The sequence below is a fragment of the Eschrichtius robustus genome, chromosome 1, assembly GCF_028021215.1.
Source record: "Eschrichtius robustus isolate mEscRob2 chromosome 1, mEscRob2.pri, whole genome shotgun sequence".
Taxonomy (NCBI): domain Eukaryota; kingdom Metazoa; phylum Chordata; class Mammalia; order Artiodactyla; family Eschrichtiidae; genus Eschrichtius; species Eschrichtius robustus.
Genome location: NC_090824.1, coordinates 138,523,262 through 138,547,974, shown reverse-complemented (window position 1 = coordinate 138,547,974; position 24,713 = coordinate 138,523,262). Strand labels below are relative to the sequence as shown.

General features: G+C 54.3%; 2 protein-coding genes across 7 annotated transcripts in view; one reads left to right on the top strand and one right to left on the bottom strand.

Moving 5' to 3' along the window:
• Positions 1 to 4,119, top strand: part of ADAMTS7 (ADAM metallopeptidase with thrombospondin type 1 motif 7) — a 62,008-nt gene extending 57,889 nt beyond the window's left edge. The window contains exons 22-24 of one of the 2 annotated variants that reach the window (XM_068556509.1): positions 31 to 177; positions 1,196 to 1,358; positions 3,701 to 4,119. In XM_068556509.1, the coding sequence (XP_068412610.1) occupies positions 31 to 177; positions 1,196 to 1,358; positions 3,701 to 3,864 (474 nt within the window). In that variant the 3' untranslated portion in view covers positions 3,865 to 4,119. The remainder of the gene's footprint in view (positions 1 to 30; positions 178 to 1,195; positions 1,359 to 3,700) is intronic. The other variant, XM_068556516.1, reaches the window with a different exon arrangement.
• Positions 4,120 to 6,423: 2,304 nt separating this feature from the next.
• TBC1D2B (TBC1 domain family member 2B) overlaps positions 6,424 to 24,713 on the bottom strand; it is an 87,363-nt gene continuing 69,073 nt past the window's right edge. For 3 of the 5 annotated variants that reach the window (XM_068556529.1, XM_068556548.1, XM_068556553.1), the window contains exons 10-13: positions 23,694 to 23,811; positions 15,660 to 15,845; positions 13,839 to 13,960; positions 6,424 to 9,798 (exon numbers count right to left, since the gene is read on the bottom strand). In XM_068556529.1, the coding sequence (XP_068412630.1) occupies positions 9,603 to 9,798; positions 13,839 to 13,960; positions 15,660 to 15,845; positions 23,694 to 23,811 (622 nt within the window). In that variant the 3' untranslated portion in view covers positions 6,424 to 9,602. Of the gene's footprint in view, positions 9,799 to 12,441; positions 12,874 to 13,838; positions 13,961 to 15,659; positions 15,846 to 23,693; positions 23,812 to 24,713 lie in introns of those variants that run through there. The other 2 variants (XM_068556556.1, XM_068556539.1) reach the window with 2 other exon arrangements.

The window sequence follows — 24,713 nt, the reverse complement described above, 5'->3', positions numbered from 1 at the left end:
GCGCCCAGACCCCTTCCCCTGCCCTCCTAGTGCTCCGAGGCCTGCGGCGGTGGTGAGCAGCAGCGTCTGGTGACCTGCCCAGAGCCGGGCCTCTGTGAGGAGGCTCTGAGACCCAACAGCACACGGCCTTGCAACACGCACCCCTGTACGCAGTGGGTGGTGGGGCCCTGGGGCCAGGTGAGCAAGCGCGGGGTTCTGTGCGGGGAGGACATGCAGAGGGGGGACTCGTGTCAGCAGGCATCCATCAGACCTTTGTTCACGTAGGGAGTTGGTGAGTGTGTCCTGTATGCCAGGCTCTCTGTGGTCCCTGCAGATACAGTGGTGGCCAGATGAGGTCCCCGCCCTGCTGAAGCTTACAGCCTGCCAGGGAGACAGACTGAAAAAAAAGGGACGTGCGCTGTGATGTCAGGGAAGGCCTTCTGAGGAGGGGACTTCAGAGTGAGACTGGAGGGGTTTGTGATGTGAAGGAGAGGCATACGGGGAGCAGCAAATGCAGAGTCCTGGGGCAGGAGTGACAGGCACAGGGTGTTCAGGAGACTAAGCAAAGGCCAGACTGGCGGAGGGGGTACAGGAGTGGCCGGTGAGGCCTCAGCTGGGCAGGACTCTTCCTGCCAGGCCTGTTTGGGAATCTCAGGCCTTGTCCCACTGGCTGCTGAGGGACCCTGGGCAGGTTGCGTTACCTCGGCAGGCCTCTGTCTTCTCATCTGTAAAGTGGGGTTGTGAGCATTAGATGAAGTCACACAGTGAGGCACTTAGCACAGGGCCTGGCACGATGTTGGCACAGATTAAATTTATTTTTAGGGCTTTTTAAAAACATCAGACCCCAACTGATAAGAACAAAGCCTGACTCGGGATGGTGGGCCCTGTTTGAGAAACCTTCTCTCCCTTCCTTCTTCTGCCCATGGGCTGCAGCAGGTCCTCCAGCCCCGGAGCCACTGCCCAGGCCTCTCAGGCATGTCCCATCCTGTGTGAGGGGCTGGCAGCTTTCCCCTCCGCTCCGCAGATGCAGTTCCTGCAAGCGAACACCTAGTGGCCTCTGGGGACAGGACCAACCCTCTGAGGAGGCTGGAGAGTTGGGGCTGGGAACCATGAGCTAGGCTTCCTGGAGAAGGCAGCCGCTGCCCTGGGGACGCCCCGGGACGCCCCCCTGGAGGGCCGGCTAAGAGGATGCTCACCGCTCCCGTGCTCCCCACAGTGCTCAGCCCCCTGCGGCGGCGGCGTCCAGCGGCGCCTGGTCAAGTGCGTCAACACCCAGACTGGGCTGCCTGAGGAAGACAGCGACCAGTGTGGCCACGAGGCCTGGCCCGAGAGCTCCCGGCCGTGCGGCACCCAGGACTGTGAGCTCACTGAGCCACCGCGTGAGTGCTCCAGCCGGCTGTCTGCTGGGGGGTAGGGGGGGGGGCCGTGGGGAGAGGGAGAGTCATGGAACCGTCCCCCTGCAGCACTGGCTGACCGACGGGGAGCCACGCAGAGGCCGGGGCCGTGCTGGGCTCAGAGCCACGGGGAGTCCAGCCCCGCAGGCAGCTTTCTTTAGCTCAGGGGAGGAGTGGAGGCTCCCAGGCTGCTGTGTGACCTCGGGCAAGCTCTTTTCCCCTCTGGGTCTCAGTTACCCCCCGTTCCCAGAGTGAGGCCAGGGATGTTCCTGAGTGTGTGGAGCTCAGGCCTGGGTGAGCCCCCGGCCCCAGCTCCGGCCCGTCCATTTCCTGGCCAGAGGAGGACTGCCCAGAGTGAGCAGTGTAACCGCAGGAAGGGGCCTCCTGCCTAGGGTCCTGCTAGCTCCCAGCAGCTGGTGGCTTCCTGGCCAGCTGGGTCCTAGAGGAAGAGCTTGTGGCAGAGGTGGCTCTGGACATAGACACACACACACACACGCACACGCTTCCTTCCTGCAGCCCAGCCACCCCCAGCAGTGCTGAGCACAGGAAACTGGCCCTGGGGTCACACCTGGCCTCCCCTCACCAGCTCTATGGTCTTGGGCTCCACTTCCCTGTCTTGCGCATAAAGGGGCAGACAACCCCCATCCTCATAAATGAGGCCGTGGAGTGAAGAGCCCAGGAAGTGCTCAGGGAAGGCTGGCGTCTTCCTCTCCCTCGTGGACACTATCATCCCCCATCGTGAGGTCAGGAAGAATGCCTAGGGCTACCTTTGTCAGTCAGGAGAATCCAGCAGCTCCTATGCCTGTCAGCTGTCTGACTCCTGCCCCTAGGACAGAGCCGCCCTAGGACAGAGTCCTTGGCCCTCAGCTGGCATCCAGGGCCTCCAGGGACCTGCCCCAGTCTGCATTCTGTACCAGTGACTGGCTCCTTGGCAGCCCTTGGGCAAGCCCGGACTAGCCACTGCCATGCCTTGCTGGCCATACCACTGGGAGGGGTAGCCTTCCTGCCCCAAATCCCATTACCTCAGGCCCAGCAGAAATTCCACCCACCCCAAGCGCCCTGCCCTCAGCATTCATCCAGCAAGCACCTCCATGCCTCCCGCACACAGCCCCAAGGTAGCTGCTGGCACCCAAGCGAGGAGTTTAAGGATAGAGGCCAGCCAAGGAAGTGACTTGCATGCCGAGACCCTGGAGTCCCCAGGATGTTTTGATGATCTGTGGGGCTGCGTGGCAGGACGTTTGGAACGCCTGGAAACTTGGTCATCACGGTGAGGCAGCTGACATATCACGGCCACATCCGTTTGCCTGTGGAGGTGGGGTTACTGGCAGAGGAGGGAACTGGGGCCCCTTGAGAAGTTAAGAAACTTGCCTGAGGTCACACAGTGGGAGCAGGATGCAGGTCTGCAGATGCGTAGGTTAGAGCTGCTGCTCAGAGCCAGGGTGGAGGAGGCTGCCTGCTGCCTCATGCCTTCTGCCGGGCCCCAGGGATGTCCCAGGGACGGGGCTGCCAGTTGCCCTCCTGCTTCTCCTCCCCTGGGAAGTCTGCTGAAGTGAGAGGGCCAGGCGGCAGCTGGGGGCTGTCACAGGCAGCGGGAGCAAGGCCAGGAGGCTGGAAGCAAGCCACATCCCAAAATAGCTCTGATAAGCACAGGGCAGGAGGGCCCGCCAGGCCTCAGCCCCGGGCAGGAAGCCTCCCTCTGTCCCTCCTCAGGAGGCCTGGGTCCTGCTGACGGGCTGATGGCCCAGGCCACACCTGCTCTCTCAGGGCCTCGGTGGGGCTGTTCTGGTGTGTGACCCGCAAGCTGAAGCTGAGTACAGCCCATGGCTGCAGGGGGCAGGGAGGTCTGGCAGGACAGATGCATTTGGGCAGGGGGTGGGGGGCAGAGGCCACTGTAGGCTGGCAGGAGGCACCTGGGACTTCCGTTGTGTGCCAGGTCCTGTCAGGTCTCACAGGGTCAGGGACCGAGAGGGGTGGCAGGCTCTTTGGCTTCTCGTGAGCACCTGAGGCAGTCAGGGCTGGGGTCTCGGGGCCTTTCCTCTGGAAACCTGAGCCCAGCAGGGCCAGTTCTCCAGTCCTGGAGGTGGGGGCCTAGGCCAAGGGCAGGTGGGACAGGACAGCAGCTGGAGATCTATAACTCAGGCCTAGGGGAGCCCCTCCAGAAACAGGAGACCGATGCTCTGGGGGTGGCTGCAGGTCTCCTTAAGGCTGCTGGGGGGCAGGGAGACGGCCCAGGTAAAATCTCAGGGAAGCCCCTCCACCCTGGGTGCAGGTGGGAGGAGGGCGGTGGTTCCGGTGCCTGCCTGCTGGTCCTGACCCGCCCCCTCCAGCCCTAGGCTGCGAGCGCGATCGCCTGTCCTTCGGTTTCTGCGAGACGCTGCGCCTGCTGGGCCGCTGCCAGCTGCCCACCGTCCGCACCCAGTGCTGCCGCTCCTGTCCCCCACCCGGCCGTGGTGCCCCCTCCCGCGGCCATCAGCGGGTCGCCCGCCGCTGACCCGCACCCCGGCCCCCCGCGGCCAGGATGCACAGACAGACCGATGCACGGACCTCAGCGCCCAGCAGGACCTCAGCGCCCAGCACGGGCTGCGGTGGAGCCCCGCCCCTCGCGCCCTAATGGTGCTAACCCGGCCCCCGACAGTGGCAGGCTGGGGACCCTTCCCCCTCAGAAAAGGTATTTTTTTATTCTAACAGTTTGCCTAACATTTATTATTGTTATTGTTATACATAAACAGGCATCTACCGTTTCGAAGTACAGCTTGGCTTCCTCTTGGATTGGGGGAATTTCAAGTCAGAAACTACACCTCTGCTGCAGCAGACAGCATCTTTCCATCTGCTCCTCTGGGAGGCCCACAGGGGAGAAGGGAGCAGAGCCCATGTGGGCAGGAAGGCCTGAGGGAGCAGAGCGGAGGAGGGCTTCCTAGAGGCGGTGTGTGCAGGGCTTCAGACGGCTGGGTAACAGGCGGCAGGAGCGTTTTCTGGGCACCAGGCGCAGCCTGGCAGAGGCCCGGGGGTGCTGGTCCCTACTCACAATCCTTCCACACCTCCACTTCATGCCCCCTGCCCAGGCCCCCCAGCCCTTTCCCCCGTGTCCCCACTCTGCGGTCTTCAGAGACTTGTGTTTCACAGGGATTGAGCCACACGCCCTTAGAGGAGCAAGGCCCATCTGGTCACCAGCAGGGACTGCCCCCTGGAATGAACCCTATGGACACATCCCTGGCCCCCTCTGCTTCATCTGTTAACTCTTAACTCTATCTGCACCAAGGGGGTGGAGGGAGGAGCAGTCTGGCCAGACACACCCTTCTTGGCCCCCACTTGTCCCTCTCTTTCATCTTCTCTGTACTCAGGGGTGGGGCTGGGCCGGTCGAGGCCAGGACGTATGGTGGCTTCTTCCTCGCTGACAATCCCAGGCGCTGGGCTCTTGCTACACTGACAGGTGGTCCCGCTCCCCAGCACCTGCCACGCCAGCCCTTCCCTGCCTGCCACACTTAGTTCCATGGAGTCAGTCTGTGTGCTTTGAAGGTGTCCTGGGCCCTGGTGAGGGGTGAGGAGGCCGGAGAAGGCTAGACACTGTCTCCAGGAAGTGACCTGTGCAGGCTCCAGCCCTTACCTCTGGCCATGAGCCTTGGACTTGACCGTTTTACAATCTGCTCACAAGTCCTACTCCTGGAAGGGGTTTATCCCTTTTCTCCAAATGGGGGACCACCACTCTCATTCTATTCTACAGTATCTGCCATTCAGACTGTGATGTGAATGGTGGTTCTGGAGCTGTGCGTGTGGTGGCTACTCACGGCTTGGGTGTGTGTGTTGGGGGCAGGGGGCGGATAGAAAATCACTCCTTGGGGATTGAGACCAAGAAACAGTATCAGAGGCTGAAGGAATCAGCAAGTGTGTCTGTCCCAGGGCTGGCCCCTCCAAGGGTTAGAAGGGTGCTGGAGTGCCCAGCTCTCCCATTTCCCATTCTCTGATCACACGTCACACTCTATTTAATCATCAACACACTCCATGGGGCTGCAGTGAGTACCCCATTTTCAGATGAGAAGCCCAAGGCTCTGAGAGGGAGGTGACTGGCACAAGGGCATATGCCCTGACTACACAGGCCTCAAGCTCCCATCATCTCCTGCTCTGAGCTCTGGGCCATCTCCAGCAGCTGACCCCTCTGACCAGGGAGGAAGATGGCCTGAGCAGGCCCCACGGTAGCTTTGCACAGAGAGCAGTCTGGGGCTTGCGTGAGTCCAAGCGTCACCGCACTGTCCGAGGGTGGAGGGGTGTCAGGCTTGCTTCCTGTCTGTCTGCAGCAGCCCGGCTGGCCAAAGGAGGCCCTGGAGACCCATGCTGTGAGTAATGGCTTCCTAGGGATTTGCACTGTCACAAGAGCAACCCCTTACAAGGGAGCAGGGCCTCTACTTGCTGGCCCCTGACCCACACACTGAGCAGGGGCTAGCACTGGGGTCCCAGTCACAGCTATGCCAGTGCTGTGTGCTGTGACCTCAGGAACCCCCAGCCTCACTGAATCCGTGTCCCAGGAGGATACAGACTCACCAGCCTGCTCTGTCTGGGAATTCTCACTGGAGCCCCCCACCACCCCCACCCCCCAGCTGTCACACCGTGGAAAGACATTTGGTCTTAATCATTCTCGTGTTTTTCCGATGATGGGGGGGTGGGGGGAGTGGTGTCCCCAGTGGCAGCTGGGCCTGAGCTGTCAGCCTAGGCAGGAGGCAAACAACCCATGACTCAGGCAGGGCACGTCACAGCTGGTGGAAGGAGGGGTGCCTGCCACCCTGTGGCTGGGGGTTGCTCCGGACACAGGGAACTCTAGCTCCTGGCTCTCGGCCGAACCCAGTGCCCCCAGCCCTCACCTGCAGCTTGGCCATGGCTTCAAGGGCCTCCCAGGCATTGTCCCACCTGCCCAGAGCAAACCAAAGACAGGGATGCAGAAACACCCAGCTGGGAGGTCGAGAGCCCCCCCCCCCGCCCCCCCCCCCCCCCAACCATAAGCCCTGAGGCACCTTCGAGCCCTTGGGGCTGAGTCCCATCACAAGTGACTGTAACTGCATTTCAAACCAGAACGTTATACAAATTAGTTGTTTATTTTGCCTTTTAGTATGACAATTCCAAAATTTAACTTGAAGATGATAAGCACAGAAGCTGCTGTGACATAAAAGGAAAGAAAGAGTCACTTGGCAATGCCCCGAGTCCTCCTCCACTGCTGGCATCCAGCCTCCTGCCTGCAAGGACGGCCCCAGGCATGCCCAGCTGCCCAGAACACAGGCAGAAAGGCAACACCGTGCAAAGTGAGGAGTAGGGATTTGTGCAGTAATACATTTAGTTTAAAAAAAAATTTTTTTAAAAAGGACTGGCTATTTGCCTAGAGTACTTCCTATATCAATATAATGTAGAAACCAGAATTGTTCCCAGCACTCAACAGTCTTGGCTGCTGTCGGACAGCTGTCAGCATGACTGCAAGTAGCGCCGAGGCTACCTGGGGTAAGAAGTGGGCCCATGCATACGTAAGGAGAAGTCAGTGATGGTCAAGGCCAGAGGTCAGAGATGGCACAGAGGTGAAGAGCGATTCCGGAGGCTCAGGTTTACATAAATACACACAAAGGAGTCGTGCACACAGAAGAACTTGTTATATAAAATAGATGTACATAATCTAGAAAACCTTGATAAAAATAGCCTATAAAAATATAAACTGTAGTGAAAATATACAAAAGTATTAACAAATGTTCAACCCACACAAAACAACTCACCAACATGAAAGCTGGCAGTTCCCACCTGGTGTGATGAGCGCGGCTCCCCTTGGCCATGGTGTGTGCGCCTGGGAAGCAGGCTGGAGGCTGCCCCACCCCAGGCTAGCGCCTGTCAGAAGGGCCCTCCCCATGGGACCAGCGGGGGAGGCACTGGAGGGTACAGGGCAGCTCTTTCCTCAACAGCACAAGGAGAGGGGAAGCGTTGGCTCAAAATAGTGGGACCAAACCCTACGGTTCTGGAGGAAGGAATCAGCTCCGTTCCTGCCCCAGTCTGGGATCGGGCCAAGCATTCCCTCTCCCACCCTCTAGACACCTAGCGCTTTATTCCAGAGAGGAGAACCTCCTAGCAAGGGTTCCTGGTCCACTTCCTCCACGACCTCTCTCTGCTCTCCCGTGCCCACTGCCTGACCACTGATGCTAACAGCCTGGAAGTACTAACACGCCACCACCACTCAGGGCACGGCTGACACCAGCCACACAGCTGGTCCCTGGACCCAATTCAGGTGCTTTTAAGATGAGTCTTTTCAAGGCAGAACAGACAAAACAAGCTTATTCCTAAAGGCAGCATTTTAGCCCACAGGACATAGCAGTTCCAGGGGGAAATCAGCTTGGAAACTAAAGTCTCAAGGAAGCTGGAGCTGACCTGTGGGGCCCCAGCCCCATTCCTACTGCACCTCCTGGGCTGCTGGCCACTAGGCTGACAGCAGGTGTGGGAGGTGGGGGCCGGGAGGCGGTCTCCAGCAGCCCCAGTGGTCCTGCAGGGGTCTGTGCAGAGTGGCGAGGCTGCAGCCCAAATCACAAGGCAACTTCCTGAAAACAGCAGGCCTCAAACAAACAGCTGCTCCCAAAGACCAAAACGATGATAAAATACATTTTTGACACCCGAAAACAGACAAAGGCTTTTGGCTACATACAGAGGCCAGCTCCCTGTACACAGTGAGAAATCAAATTAACCAGCTTAACCAAAGACAGAAAAGTTGAGCTTAGTCTAGTATGCTGAAATGCCATCCTAGCTATGATACTGCTAGAAGGTTGACAGAAAAAAAAAAAAAAAAAAATGCTTACGAAAAAAGTGCTGCTTCAAATTACACTGCTTCAATAGTCTGTGTTTTGTATCAACTAAGGATTATTTCCAATTTTTTCCAAGTAGTGTAAAAAAATCCATTTAAAATTTTCTTTCCTATTTGAGTAATACTGTCCCGGAAACATTCTCTCATATCTACACATCAGGGATGGTCCACAGAGTGATTAAGCAAAAATAACCTTCCTTGTGCAAAGCCTCTTTCCAGGCCTTCAAAAAGGTAGTGCTCTAAGTCCCAGAATTACCTAGGCGGCCTCACATACTGGGAGCAATGGTGACCCCACTGGGGAGGACAGCTGCTGAGAACAAGGATGCCGCCCGGTGGCAGCGGGGAGGGGACGCGTCTGGGAGGGCTCACCAAAGCTTTGACCTCAAGTGAAGGCTTCCCAGCCCAGGCCCTGGCAGCCGGCCTCCTGCCATCCCAGCCAGACACACTGGCTGTTCCCGAGGAAGCCACGGTTTCCAGCTGCCCAACAGCATTCACTCTGCAGCTGCACCGTTGCCCTGCAAAGCACCCCCAGAAAAGCTTCCTCCATCCCCTCAACCAAGGCCGGCCCAAGGGTGGGCCTGCTTTGTAGGACGATGATTCACAGTTCCCGTGGAGTCCCATCCACACGTGTACAATGAACCAAGGGTCAACTCTCAGATGGAAAGAGGAGCTTTGCACAGAGCCTCGTGGAGCCGTGCGGACAGGAGTGAGCGTGTGGTGTCTGGAGAGCCAGGCCCTCCCCCAGCAGGTTGGGAGTTACTATTTGAAAGGCTGTGCATGGACGGGCAAAAGCTATCCCAGAAATGGGGCACGGCCAGCACCTTGAAGCCACCAGCAGAAGGTCTGTGGGCTTTCTATAGGCCGTTTCTGAAAAAGGGATGTGCTTGCTTTCCTGAGGAAGTCCCTTTATTCACACCAACCTTATGCCACCCAAAGCAGTCAGACTCTGGCCCAGGAGTGTGTGAAGTGCAGTGGGCATCCTCCACAGCAACTGTTTAAACAATTGCCCACGACGGCCCACTACGTACAGGAGATACCACAAGGGGAGATGGCCCACGTAAGGTTTTCTAAGCACAGAGTCACCAACAAAGCTGACAGATGCTGTAAATAGGCTCTTGAAAATTGCCAGCTATAAGCCTAGTGATGCACTGATCAGGCGGAAAGCATGACGGGATACGAGTAACCACGTGCCATGGCATGAAGATGGCTGTAAACAGATTAGACCCCCACCCCGAGTGGAAATGAGAAAGTGCAGTGTGGCTTTGGACATCTGCCCAGCAGACTTCCAGAGACCATGGATGTTACATTCTGGCTTTGAAACGAGCAGAAACATCTCTGCAGTTCACCCTTTTGGCACACTTTGGTTGTGAAGGCAAGAAGAGCAGCGTCCCGGGGTGGGAGTGGGGTGGCACTCAGGAGTCCTCCTCCTCGTCGCTGACCAGCTCACCCTTGTCAGGGCTGGTGTCCCGTTCACGCAGGAAGTCCTCCCGGATGGCCTCCAGCTCCGTCAGCTCCAGCCGGACCTTCTCCAAGTGGTAGGTGCGCCGGTTCCGGATCTGGCGCAGGGGGAATGGGTTCAGGTCCCCAAAGGAGATACCGATCAGCTTCCTGGCAGGACACAGCACAGAGACAGAGCATCAGGGGGGCTCAGGCGAGAGCTCACACACAGCACTCTTATCAGCCCAGCCTGGAGGCCTGGGGGTGTGGGGAGGCGGACCCCGGACACCACGCTGAGGGCCTGATGTAGATATGTCACTCGGAGGCCAGCGCTCATGCAGAGGCTGCAGGGGCAGGCCCCGAACGCCGGCCTGGATCCAGACGCCAGCTCCACCACGCACTCCCCATGTGACGCAGAACAGGGAAAGTTACCCCCCTTTCCAGCCCCCAATTCCTCATCTGTACATTGAGATAAAAGCGGTGCTGCCTCCTGGGCATGGGGCTACTCGAGTTCCCGCCCGTGAGCACAAGGACGGGGTCTGGCACTTGCTCAGCGATGGTGGGGGCCACGCGCCTCTTGAGTCCTCGGAACCAGCATGAGGCCTGGCACAGGGTGCGCTCAGAAAGGCTCCGTCACTGGCCGGACTGACGGGGAGTGAAATGGATGCACGGACGCCCGAGCACACCTGGGGATAACTGTCAGACTCAGTGGTGTGACAGGTGTCAAGACGCAGTCTACGGAGAAACGTGCAGTTTGTGGGTTTCGTACTATCCCCAGGTCAAGGCACCCATCTACAGTAAATATTTTAAAATCACGGTACCTTGCCCCTAACCACTGGCCAGTGGTTTAATAAAAACAGGACTAGAAAGTGCCCAAGGCCTGGCTAAGGGCTTCCAGCACTAATCAGGGCAGCCACAGCCGTCTGGTGTTGTCACAGAAGCCGGTTCCTCGCACACTAAGCCCCCGCCTCCCTTCTGCAGGCCCCAGCAGCAGGGATCTAAGGCCTGATACTCTTGCAGACCCAGGAGAGGCTGTGATGAAACAGAAATGTCACAGGACTTCCTCCCCGACTGTCAGAAAACAAACCATTTGCCCCTGCTACTCCTCCATCACATGAGGTGCTTTACTGTAAAGTGTACATGCCCTTAGCATCCCTCCCTCTTATATATATTTTTAAATTTTATTTATTTATTTTATTTATTTGGCTGCACCGGGTCTTAGCTGTGGCATGCGGGATCTAGTTCCCTGACCGGGGCTCGAACCCGGGCCCCCTGCACTGGGAACATGGAGTCTTAGCCACTGGACCACCAGGGAAGTCCCTCCCTCTTCTATTTTTAAACACTCACACCTTAGACATGCTTCACTCCAAGCCAGAGGATGCTCCTGCCAGGAGGTAAAGGGTCAGAAAGGCTGGCTTTAAGAGCCGAGCTCCCCAGAGCATGTTCTAGAACTCGTGAGCGGAAAGGCCTGCTCAGTGTGGGTCTCTGTGAAACAAAATGCTGGCTGGGGACTGGGAACCAGGCCTGCATGACCAGCCCCTGTTCTCCGACAGCTATTAGTCACAGGCTCCACACACCTGAAATCCAAGTGTCCAGGCCCTTCCTTGCTACAGAAAGCACTGAATTAGATTGATACTGTCCGCTGCCTCCGTCAGGCAGCCACTATCAGCGCAGGCTGGGGCAGCACGGGGGACTACACACCACTCTACCTCAGGCCTGGCAGGCGCGGTCAAGAGATGAGAAAGTGCCCTGTGCCAGCTACGTCCAGAAGACAACGCCTGGCGCACGAGAGGCCCCGGAAGGTCCTGATTCAGAGACGGGTCTAATCTTGTTGCACCGCACCCCTGACCATGTCTCACTCAGAGTCGCCTGCCTCCTCCCCACAGAACTAATCAGGGCGCTGCAGGTCGAGGCTCCTTGGAACCGCTAGTCTGGGGAGTTTATTAAAATACTGGGGCCCCAGTCCAGAGGTGGGGCCAGGGCATCTGCAGTCCTAACAACACCCACAGGTGATCCCACCACACAGGGAACTCTGGGTCCAGTGGACGCAGACTTCCTGTGGCAAACTGACGGGAAACTGCACGAAAGCCACACACCAGGTGGCGCTGCAGGAGTGCGCAGGACGGACCGTATCCCAGCTCTGCCCGTGACAGTAGAGGGACTACCGCCAGGCCCACCACCCCCTGCGTCTCTGCCACCCGGCAGCACTGACAACCCACACAAAACTGTTAGGGGCTGAGCAGGATGCCCTCCACACGCATCAGCTGTTGGAGTGAAGTTCACTGAACGCCACTCTTGTCATCCTGACCTGATGTGAGATTAACAAATGCTCTCAAGGTTCACCCCAGGACTCAGCATCAATCTTTCACAGGCAAACATTATTCTTGGATATCCTATTATTGTTGATATAGCAATAAGCCTGAAAACATCTTAAAAATCCACTTCCCAAGTAAAAGATCCTAACGATAGTGGTGACATCCAAGGAAGCCAGGTATGGCCTCAGCCAGCACCTTCTCCCAGCGTCCACCTCCCTGGTCCCTTGGCCTCACTCAAGAGAACCACAGGGGAATGGTCCTCCTTCCCCTCTCTCCGGCCCCACACGCTCTCCGGCCACAAGACTCCCACAGCACCAGAGCCCTCAGCCCCTCCTGGCTGACCAGAGGCCTGGACGCTGCCCAACCGCCTCTCACTACATCAGCCAAGGAGAGAAGCCCTCCCTCCCCGTCAAGTGAGCATCATGGGGGGCAACTGGTGTTTGTCAAGTAGGTTGTCACCCATCAGCGGATCAAGGAATCAATTTAGCGAGTCATGACGAGCATTTTAAATATGCAATATACAGTGTATTTAGAAAGTATATCAGAGGGTACAGCACAAATCTTTGGCAAGCACTGGAAATATTTCAACAAATTCTTTTGTTTCAGTTATATACACTCCAGTATGTGTGTCCTAGGTTGTGAGATAAAACGTTCTTATTATGGGTGGCAGTCAACAGAGTTTGAAAAACATTAATAAGCTCCAAATGTTTCTCAGTGAAAGGACTCCTGTGGTTTTCAAGAGGCCACAAGTCTGCTGCAGGGGTCCATTCCCGTGCAGTATGGGCAGCTCCCAGCACCTCGGCACACTGAACGTTAGCGCTGCCTCAGCGGTTCGCAGGGACGTGCGCCCTCACTTGCCCAATCGGCAGCAGGTCCACAGAAATCCCCTGGAGAACCCAGCCTTGGTCATCAGGGCCAGAGCAGCTGCCAACTGTAGTTCAGGGGACACATGGACAACGAGGGTGTCTCAGAACAGGCAAAAAGTGTGCGGCTGGGGAGCGAGGGGAGGAAGAGATTCCTGAACGCTCGGCTGCCCAGGCCAGAAAGCCAGGGGACTTCGAAGTTCAAATTCCTTCTCCACCCCCGTCAATCTGCCCCCTTTTCTATCTCGGGGGGCACCTCGCTGCAGGCTGCCACCTCTCTCACCGGGACCCCCTGGTCTCCCACTGCCAGTCCTGCTCGAACCTGACGTGCCCTTCTGGTGTCTAACCCTGCAGGGACTTCCCAACACTCAGGATGAAGCACAAGGTGCTGGGCAGAGTCTACTAGGGCCTTAACAGCCCAGCTCTGCACCAGCCCGGCCTCGATCCCTGCCACGCCAGCCCCACCCTGGCCGAGCCACTGCGGCACTTCCCCCAAACACGCTGTGCGCCCACAGCCCTGCGAGCACGCGGCTCCTGAGTCCCTCTGCCCGGGCTGCCCACTCCCCACCACCCCTGCCTGGCCCAGGTCACGCGGCCTTCCTCCGGCACTTGCCCCGTCCCTGGGCTTCCTCCAACACAGCTCTGAGCAAACCACACCGTAACACTTCCCCACAAGTTCTTCAAGGACAGGGCCTGTTCCTCATCTACCATCCTCAGTGCCTGGCAGAGGGCTCGCCGTGTGGTTGATACTCAGCAAGTGCTCACTAGACAAATAATGTGCTTTGGTTGCTGGGATTTATGTTTGTTGAATAAAGGATAAAAGCATCTTTCATCTTAGTTCCTCCCTAGTCTCTGGAGGCCGCTGGGTGTTCCCACTCCTTTCCCCCTTTTCCCTGGGAGGAAGCGCCCTCTCTCACCACCGCACACCTGGGAAGGCTCTGGGTTTGAGACGGCCGGGACAGTCTGTTCTCAAGGAAGCAGAGGTCAGGATCCCTGCCCTCCTGGACGTCTGGGGATTCCCCCAAGGACTCACCTAGCATCAAGGATAGTGCGAGTGAAGTAACGGAGATACTTGAATATGGACATTGAATCTTGCAATTTCAGGATCTCCTCTTCCTTGTATTTAAAAAGTGCCAGGGCAAAGCGGAAGATAACCTGTGGAAAGGACAGGGAAATCTATGAGTAGAGAAGCACCGTGGCTCCAGGCACCGGCTCCAGGGACGGAAGGCCTCCCTGGGCCCTGGGAGCAGCCTGCACGGCCTGCCGTGGGGCAGACACTTGACCTGAGGTGCAATTTCCACTAGTGCCTTTCTTAAGAGAAAAAAGTTTTCAACTCTTTGGTGGTTTTCAGCAACACTTCAGCCCAAACCAAAAATTTCCTTAAGGAGTAGAATCTTTGTGGAATCCTTCCACATTTAGCTCACATTTCTAGTCAATAAGCTATATAGAACTAGAAATAATTTTTAAATTAAATCAAAACCAGGGTCCTCTGATTCTGAAACTCTTAGAAAGCTCCACCTCCAGAGGCAGTTTTTATCTCACCTACTGAAACTAGGGTCTGAATTTCTGACTTCTGAATATGGTGAAAGAAAATAAATTTTTTCTTTTTTTCTTTTTTTTTTTTTTTTTTTTACTGATTTATTTCTGGGTCACTGTGTTGAGGCCAGAGGGAATGGACTCCTGGTGGTCCTGCAAGTTCAAGCAGCTTTGGAACAAATTGCTTCGCCCACATGTAAGGGCACTGGCTGGCTTGCACTAACCTGAACTTTCTCTTATTTAGAAAACAATATTTACAGAGTTTAAATAGATTATCTTTCTCTTAACATCCCTACCTGTGGCCCAATAGGGAACACTGTTTAAGCCCTGGTTGAGAATTCTTTTCAATAATGACAGACTAGATTAAAAAGTTGATAATGTACTGTACTGGACAGAGTGTGGGGTAATATACACACTCAAACTTTGCTGGTGGGAGTAGAAATTGGTAAGGCCCTTCTGCAGGGCAATTTGGCATTCTCAATGAAAACTACAGGGTCCTTTGATTGTGGATTTACCCTGGACCTAGCACTTCACTTCTAGGACTAAACCTATAGATGCACTTGCACTTATAGAAAGACAATTATAAGGAGTCATGGCAGCACAGTTTGAAGTGGCAAGAGACTGGAAACAATGTAAGTGTCCATCATCAGGGGACTGTTATGTAAATTTCTGGTTCATCTGTAGAAGGAGATACTATGCAGAGTTTAGAAAAAAAAAAAAAAAGAGCCAGATCTATATGCCCTGATATGAAACTATCACCAATAAATAATAAATTAAAAAAACATATTTTAGATATACATAAAATACCTTGAAAAAAAGATACAGTACATTGAGAAGAACGGCTAGGAGACTGGGGATCTCTTTTCTACTGCACGCCCTTAGTTATATGATTTGAGTTCACCATGCGTTACTCATAAACTGATTTTTTTAAAACATACAGCAGACTGGGCGGGATGCTTGTGGGCAGTAGGGCTCCGAAGTTGGCCCTCTGAGTCTGCCCCTGATCCTCTGTTCACTCTGGGCCTCTACCTCCTCATCCATACAATGGGGATAAAACCGCCATCTGTTTGACAGAAGTTGAGGCTCACTCAGACTGCAAACCATCAAAGCCCCCATGCCTGGCACAGGGTTTGGCAGAGACTCAATGTTTCTGATAAACGAGCAAATGACTGCAGTTTCCTGCGACCCCAGACCAACCTCCAGCAGCGCCTGGTGCTGGGATCACTCTGCCCCTCGGTACCCTTCATGCGTCCCAGCTAAGCCGGCCACTCTGCTGCCACTGCCACTGCCCATGGAGTCATGCAGCAAGCAGACCCACCTTTGGTCCCTCATAAAGGAAAGAGTCCCATATTTTAAAGAGGATGTCACTAACGACGCTATCCACAAACACCACCAGAAACCAGTTGAACGTGATGAGGGTGTAGTCGACTTTGTACTGTTCAAAGTGGGCATGCAGTCGAGGCAGCTTCTCACTCATGAGGTCTCTGAACACCCGCTGGTCCACCTGGAGAGGGAGCAAAGGGGAGAAGTGTATGGGGGCCGCCACTGCACTGAGCAGGCCATCTGGGGCCCCGGAGGGGCTGCAGGCCCATCACAACGCACAGCAGCGCAGCTGTTCCAAGTGCTCTGCACCCACTCTGGGGTGAGCCCGAGAAGCAGCTGACCTTGCACACTGCAGGTGCTCACCAAGTGCCCCCTGACCGTCATCCTTTCCACAGAGTATGGGGGTGGGTTCTGTGGCCTGAAAGCCACTCCTGTACTCAAAATGCCCCATGAGAATGGGCTGCTGCAGAGCCGGTGGCGTAGTCGGTCTTGCTAAGCCACGTGGAAATACAGAGGGTGCTGCTGCAAAGGGCCATATACCCGAGTCTCGGGCCAAAGAGGAAGTGTGATATCACCACATCCATTCACCAAATATTTACTGGGCTGTGTGGGGCAGTGAGAGAGCAAGGACTCCAGAGTCAGCTGGACCTGAGTTTGGCTTCCAGCTCTACCACTTTCTAGCCGGGTGGCCTTGGGCAGATTATGTTCTAGACAGCTCTGTGCCTCATCTGGAAAACAGTTAATGATCTCTCTCTCCCAGGGCTATTGTGAAGATTACATGAGACTTAGGTAAACACATATCAAAATAGGTGGCTGTTACCCCTCCATGCTCTGTGTCAAGCAGGGGCCAGTGCTGGGCAGAGAGTTGAATCAGGTTGAGCCCTGACCTCTAGGAGCTAAAAGACGAGTGGGGAAGCCAGATGTATGGACTGTTACGATAGCTGTGGCCACCAGGGCTTGGTAAAGATGTGTTTACAGAGCATTACAGAGCCCCGGACGAGTCCCAGCCAAGCCTGGAGGAGAACAGCCCTGCGGTGGGAGCACAGGATTCTGGGCAGAAAGGGTGAGAAGGACGCAGCCCAGCCTGGCAGAAGCACCAGGTCCCTGAGGGGCAGACCTCACCTACAGGCCAGGGGCTTCTCCAGCCTTTGTCTGTGACCCACAAGAAAATATACATCAGCCATCACCTAGTCTGTGTGCACAGAAGAGAAACAAACTCACAAACAATACTTAACCTCACAAAGTAGGACACACTTTGATGCCTCAGTTCTACTCTATTCAACTTAATTTGATGAAAAAAACAAAAAAAGCTAGTGCCAATACCGATTACTCATGTTTGAAAAACGCAGCAGGCAATGAAGGAGAAGCGTTAAGAGGCTTTAAGCAGGAGAGTGATGCGGCTGGATTTGTACTTTAGATCCATCTCTCCACCTGAAACAGCGGGCCAAGCTGAAGGGGGAGGACGGCCCCATGGAGGCCCCACCACACCCGGGGCAGAGGGGATGAAAATCGGAACCAAGGAAAGGTGGTGGGAGGAGAGCACCTGGATCAGAGCTGTGTGGAGGTGAAGTCTGTATGAACCTACGGACCCCTCTGCTGTCGGAGGTAAGGAAGAGGGTGCTCAGAATACACAGGCTTCCCACAGGGGCATGGGGAGGGCAGAGTGTGGTCCCCTGAGGCCGGATCACAGGAATGAGGGCTGGGCTGGGGGAGACTGGGACATGCTGGTGCCCGAGGGGCATCTGCAGCAGGATAACTGCAGCCCACCAGAGACCCGAGGCTGAGGCTCCAGGGCCTGGGTGGAGTGAGGTCACCTTAGGTGAGTGGTGAAACCGTGAGAAAGAAAGAGACCAGCAGAGGAAAGCAAGCCACAGATGCACCATGGGCCAAAGCCAGGCCGTCCAGGAACGAGAGCAGTGAGGAAGAGCCCGCTGCACGGGAAGTGTATCCACCTCATTAGCGTTCCCTGAATGGTACACTGTGAGGGGAGTGTGAACCGGTACAACCATTTAGGAGAGCAATCTGGCAACACCCAGAAAACAGGAAGACTCACCCTACAGCAAGTCTACTCCTAGGAATGGATCCCAGAAAAACCTGCCAAACTTTCACCTGCATATCAGTCAAGATAAGATAGAAGATGTGATAATTCTTGGGATTACTGGGATACTAAAAATAACTAAAAACAATCTAGATAAATGTTAAAATGACATTTTAAAATGTCCTTTTTTTAGGACAATCCAAAACTTTGAAAAACTCAATTGTTTATCCTTTTGGGAAGGTTTCCTTTTTTAAAAAAATATAGAAGCCATTACAGTCAAAAAATTTTTTTAAAAAAAGAATGTTGGGCTTCCCTGGTGGCGCGGTGGTTGAGAATCTGCCTGCCAGTGCAGAGGATACGGGTTCGAGCCCTGGTCTGGGAAGATCCCACATGCCGCGGAGCAACTGGGCCCGTGAGCCACAATTACTGAGCCTGCGCGTCTGGAGCCTGTGCTCCGCAACAAGAGAGGCCACAATAATGAGAGGCCCGCGCACCGCGATGAAGAATGGCCCCCACTTGCCGCAACTAGAGAAAGCCCTCACACAGAAACGAAGACCCAACACAGCCATAAAAATAAATAAATAAATAAACCCAAAGTTTAAAAAAAAAAAAAAAAAAGAATGTTACATAGGTTCAAGTAGGTATCATTGGTTGAAATTTAAAATTTTAAAAGGCAAAGTAACTTAAAAAACTAAAAAACATTATTTTTTACAGAAATGATTCTAAAGCATTGTAAAGTCACCCTAGGGTGCACAGAGGATAAAATACAGGAATCACGGTTGGAAACATAACATTTTTGTCCAGTTTGCTTTCTGACTAGAAGAGACAAAATTTTGAAGATCTAAATTTGCTGAAATGAATTATAATTACGTTTTCTTAGAAGACTTAAAAAACAAAAGTATATAAGAAGTTATAGGACTTCCCTGGTGGCGCAGTGGTTAAGAATCCACCTGCCAGTGCAGGGGACACGGGTTCGAGCCCTGGTCCGGGAAGATCCCACATGCCACGGAGCAGCTAAGCCTGTGCGCCACAACTACTGAGCCCACGTGCCACAACTACTGAAGCCCGTGCGCCTAGAGCCTGTGCTCCACAACAAGAGAAGCCACCGTAATGAGAAGCCTGCACACCGCAACGAAGAGCAGCCCCCACTCGCCGAAACTAGAGAAAGCCTGCATGCAGCAACGAAGACCCGATGCAGCCAAAAATAAATAAATGAATTTATTTTTTAAAGAAGTTATAAAACCATCCCATGGTGTGCAAAAAGTATCAGTCTCTCACCTTCTCACCCACATCCACTCCCCACCTCTGTAAAATTCTGATAGGTGGACCAACAACTGAAAGGCAAGTTGTAAAAGCATCCCACGCGTGCATGTGCGGTAGCCATGATGACAGGCCACTCCTGGATGTCTTCTTCGGTCAGCTTCCCTGGAAGCCCAGCTCCTCCCTCTGGGCAGGGTCAGCATGACTCACTAGTGATGGGTCTTCTTTTCTGCTGGTGCTATTCCATCCCTCAACATTTAAACAATGACTACATATTTGCACACACTTCATGCTTGGCACTGGCCAGTGCTGGGGACAAGAGACAACAGGACAAGGTGCTACTTTTAAGGGGTTATAAACGGGCAAGGGAGACAAGACAGCTGACCACTGGACCAAGTGATGGCGATGTATGTGATGCATTCTGACCAGAGGGACTGGGCTGAAAGTGCCTGAGAGGAAGGGACCAGTCAGCTGGCCTTGAAATGGGAGAAGAACGAGGCACACACCTCTCCTCCCAGGTAGGTGGCAGATGGTGTCTTGTTCTCGAGGCTGCCGGGTGCTTGGCAGATGGCTGGCGTGGGGCAGGCTGCCAGGGACACTTGCTCGGGCCTCTGTTCAGCCCCTCTCAGCTCAAGAGGACGTGGAATGACTGTATTCATCTCTGTGTCCTCAGCGCCTAGCGAGGTCCTGGTGCACAATGTGCACTGAACTGCTGAGCATCTGGACTGCAGCGCAGCGTTAAGGGGCTCAGGCACTGGGCTCTGGCAGGAGGCGGCTGACAGCGATTTGCAAAGTACAGCGCTGGAGGCTGACTGCACACACAAAGCCATCCGCATTTTAAGAGTGGCCTTACGCAATGTCCATCATAGGAGAATGGTTAAATACCTCAAGTCCATTCACCCAATGGAATATTACAGCCACCAAATATGATGGTTAAAAACTATATAACTATATGAGAAAATGCTCAAGCTGTCATGTGAACCAGCCAGGATAATCAGTCTCTCAATTTGGATAGCTAAATGTATTGAGAAAAAGTAAAAAGGAAATATATCAAAATGCTAACTGTGATTCTCAAGCTGGTAGGATAACAGGTGATTTTTCATTTTCTTAATATATATTTCTGTATTACCTAACTTCAGAGAGCATCTATTACTGTTAAAGTCAGGGGGAGGGACTTCCCTGGTGGCACGGTGGTTAAGAATCCACCTGTCAATGCAGGGGACATGGGGTCGATCCCTGGTCCGGGAAGATCCCACATGCCATGGAGCAACTAAGCCTGTGCGCCACAACTACTGAGCCTGCGCTGTAGAGCCCGCAAGCCACAACTACTGAAGCCCACACGCCACAACTACTGAAGCCCGTGCGCCTAGAGCCTGTGCTCCACAACAAGAGAAGCCACTGCAATGCGAAGCCCTCGCACCACAACCAAGAGTAGCCCCCGCTCGTCACAACTAGAGAAAGCCCGCACACAGCAACAAAGACCCAATGCAACCAAAAATTTTTTAAAAAACCTTTAAAGTCAGGGAAAATGTCTCTTTAGGGTTTACATTTATGTTGATGTGACAATGTGAGGCAAATTTTATCTTAAATTCACATACTTAAAATAGGTCTTCCCCTTCTGCCTGTAATAACACTATTAATAATAACTTTATTGAGTTTTTACAGTGTTCTAGGCATATTAAACTCTTTTAATGCATCATCTGAATTCAACCTCAGACACTCTATAAGAGGAGAATATGACACTCATCTTACAGACAGGGAAACTGAGGCACAGAGATGTTCAGTGATGTGGCCAAGCTCCACAGCTCCAGGACAGGGCCTGTCTTCCCACCCGGCCACGTAACCCCGAGCCCAAGCACACGGAGCACACGGAGCACTGATGTGCTCGACCACGCCTCAGTGGAACTAAGAAAGACCAGCGCTTCATTCTTCTCATTCAGCAACACTGAGTCATCTGAAATGTTGAAGCTACTCGCTTCCAGGTGTCCATGAACACATAAAACTTTCTTTACTGACCTCTTCATTCGCACCTGACTGTGCCAGCTGCCTCTTCCCACTGCTGTTCATTTCCTACTAGTTTACACACTATTTTAACAAAAACTAATCTCTAGTTTAATTAGCAAAGTGAAGCGATCACAGGGAGACCAGATGGGCGTCTCCGGGATCAGGTGGCATCCATGAAGCCGGGACAGGAACCCAAAGGAAAGCCCGCTCTGTAGGAAGGCCAAAGCTCACCCTCCTGCCGTCCTCCCACGGCACTCCAAGAGGCAGTGGCGGGGCAGGGGGAGAGCTTGGGCCCAGAGCCACAGATGTCTGAGGCCAAACCCCAGCTTGGGCTCTCCGTGGTGACACCTCAGGCAAGATGCTTAGTGGATTTGATCCTCAGTTTTCTCCCAAGTAAAATGGGGATAACCATACCTCCACTCACATGGCTCTGTGCAGCTGTGTGGCTGCTAGCAACGGGCTGGGGCTCCCTTTCCCTGGGCAAAGAGCTCACGTGAATTCAGACACTCACTTCTGGGTGCGAGAGACACTAAAATGAAAGACAGGGCTGCAGCCCTTAAGCTGGAAGACAAGCAGGCACGCAGGACGACCCAGGAAGATAACCACTGTCACCGAGGCCTGGGCCAGAGCAGGGGGAACGGGAGCAGGCCCTGAAGGCAGCTTTGGGAAGGCAGGAAAGTATCACACAGGAAGGGGCACATGAGCTCAGGCTGAGCAGCAGCTTTCTAGGGAGGTAAGCGGGGCAACAGGGTCTAGGTAGTGGAACTGTGTACAAAAGTACACAGAGAATGGGGTACCGCCAGAGGACAAGGGCTCCATCACAGGGCATGCTGCGCTCCCAGCAGCCCAGCAAGCAGGCAGGTCAGGGTGTGGAAGGAGGCTGGGCTCTGCCCGGAAGCGGGGGTGGGCGGGGCGGGGGGTGGTGAGGACGTGGCTGAATCTGTGAGTGAGGTGGAGAGAAGGACTGGGTGAGTGAAGGCAGGAAGAGAGGAGATGAGGCAACTGCAGTGACGCAGGAGAGGGGATGGTGAGCTAACAGTGAGGAGCGAATGAGAGAACAGATCTGAGAGCCGCCAGGCAGGTGGCAGTGATCAGAAACCGCAACTCCAGGGACACAGAGAGAGAGGAAGGAGGAGGAGTGCAGGCTGACTCGAGTTCCTGGCCTGGGGAACTAGCGGGTGAGGGGGCAGTACAGGTGGTAACAGAGGGCAGTAATGAGGATCCCTCCAAAGGCAGAAATGCAAATAGAAAGTAAAATTCAGGGCTCAACTAGGCAAACAGAAGCCACACTAAACATTTATAACAGGGATTTACCCAGGGCAACGGTCACACTGGTGACAGAAAAGCTGAGAAACCAAAGAGCTGATGGTGAGGCAGCCCAGAGGCCAGGGCAGGAAGCCACCCCCAGGCTGGAGCAGGGAGGTACCCGCTGGCATGAAGAACCCACCAGACAGGAGCTGGCACCACGGAGGAGACAGTCACCGGCAGAGGCAGTGCCCAGGACGGAGAGGGAGAAAACTGCCTTCAGCTCCCGCGCCCTCCTCCGCTGGCCAACACAGGAGCTGGGAGACAGCCTGCGGGCCCAGCTGTCAGGACAGGAGTAGAGCAGGGGAGGGCAAGGAGTGGCTGTGAGCAGGCAGGCCAAGCACTGGCACAAGCCTGGAGAAGAGGATGCGACGGAGCACAGACACGGGCACAGCTGCGGTCAAGAGAAAAAAAGGCTCTTGGGCAGGACTGGACCAAACGTCAGACACAGGAGGCGGGTTGCCAGTGGGGAAGCAGGGAAAGGCCATTACAGAAGCCAGTGACGGCAGCACCCCCAGCCCAGCATAGGGAAGAGATGCCCTGGGCTGCAACGGCCAAGGGTCTGGTCCAGAGTCGGGACTGTCCCAAGTGGAGACAGAACCCCCTGGACTCTCCCAGCCCACATAATCCTACCCACCCGCTGGCTTCAGACTCCAGGCGTGGTGGGCATGAACTGTGCTGTTTAGATCTCCTGCTGTGGGCGGTACTGACAGCCCCAGCGCTGCCCCTCTGGATCCATCACCACATTTGTTTACAGAAGCCATGTCGCCCCCTCTGCTTCCAGCCAGTGAGTGAGCAGGGAGGGCACTAATGCAGCCCGTTCCTGTTGAGACGTGTGCACCTTTAACAGGTGACATTGGCTTGAGGACGCCACACGGGCCTGGCCAAAACTTTCTCAGAACTTCACAGTAGGCTGGGATCTTTCCCACCTACCCAAACCTCCTTCCTTCCCCTGGTCTGGGGGTTCACCGGGCCTTCCCCAGTCCCTCCCCTAGATCCTTCACAGGTCTTTTTCCTCAGAATCTCTGGCACGTCTGCTTCTGCCTTGGTCTCTGCTTCTTGGAGAACCCAAGCTAACACACCAAGCTCCCCAGGCACCCCTGGACTGTGGCTTAGCTGGCCAGGCAGGCCGAGCCCAGGGGAGACAGTGCTGAGCAGTGACCACAGAGCAGGTCTGCAGGCCTGGTCTGTTTCTCTCTGGTTGTAGCAATCACTCTGCTGGCTTCCAGGGCGCTAAGTGAGCCTGACCTGGCACTTGCTCACAAGCAGCCCGGCCCAGTCTCCAGGGCAGGCCCAGCCTCGGTGCGCACCTTGTTCAGGGGTCCACACACATGGAGCCTCCCCCACCAAGGCTTAATTCAGGTCACATTTCAGCTCTAATTCTACAGGTTTTTGACTGAAGCACAATATTTTTAGAAGTACCTGGGATCCTAAAAGAGTCTTTGTGTAATAGTCTCGAGGCATGAAAACTTCCACTATGGTGACTAGACACCAGAAAGCGTCTTCTTGTTCCAAGTATAGGAGGGCCACTGCCACCAATCTACAAGCAAACGGAGAACAAGGTGAGCGCCAGCCTCCTAGCCCAGACCCAGGCAGCACGGCCCGTCTTCACAGAGGCCTCTGCAGTATGCTGCACTCTCTCACGGTCACAGCAACTTCTAGTTCTCCAAGAAAGAACACCAAATGAGTGTTCCTTGGCGAGGGTGGCATTTCCTAGTTTGAGAAGCAAAGCTACGTCCACCCTCCCCTTCATTTGGTTTTTGTTTAAAGATGATGAAATTGTTTCCCAATGAGCAGCCAGCCTCATTTTTTAAAATGTTTTCACGATAAGATTTTTGCTAATGCAGCTAATTCTTCGAGTTTTTTGTTCAAGAAGTTCCAACTAATCCTTTTATGCACAAAAAATCCAGGGGTGAATGTAAGGGGAAAAGAACACATGATGGTTTAAAAACAACTTTCTTGATACCAGTCTACTTGAAACGGGGCTTCAGACAAATGAACCACTGCGGTGGGGCTGTCTCAAAGAACTGCATCCACAGCACACACGCGGGGTGGGAAAGGGGACCGTATGTATCACCTGTTATGTCACTCACAATGGAAACTTGGGTCTGGCTATTTACATGGTCACCACTGAGAGGTGACTCATCCAGTAACCCCAGGTTTGGCTCTGAGCGGGCAGTCAGGGCAGAAGGCTGAAAAGGACGAGGCAAGAGAAAAGCCCCCCCTCTACATATCCAAGAACCTCTGCTCGTGACATGAAGCTTCTGTGCATCACTTACGGAAAACCCTATAGTCACTGCTCAGAATCTGTTTTTGTTTTCTTCCTTGGATAAAATTATAATGAAATCTCAAATTAAAAGGTTAAAAAAAAAAAAAAGAACTGGGAAGGGAATGCCTTGAGTAGGAATGAATGGGATGGAGAGTAGAAAGGTTACAACAGGT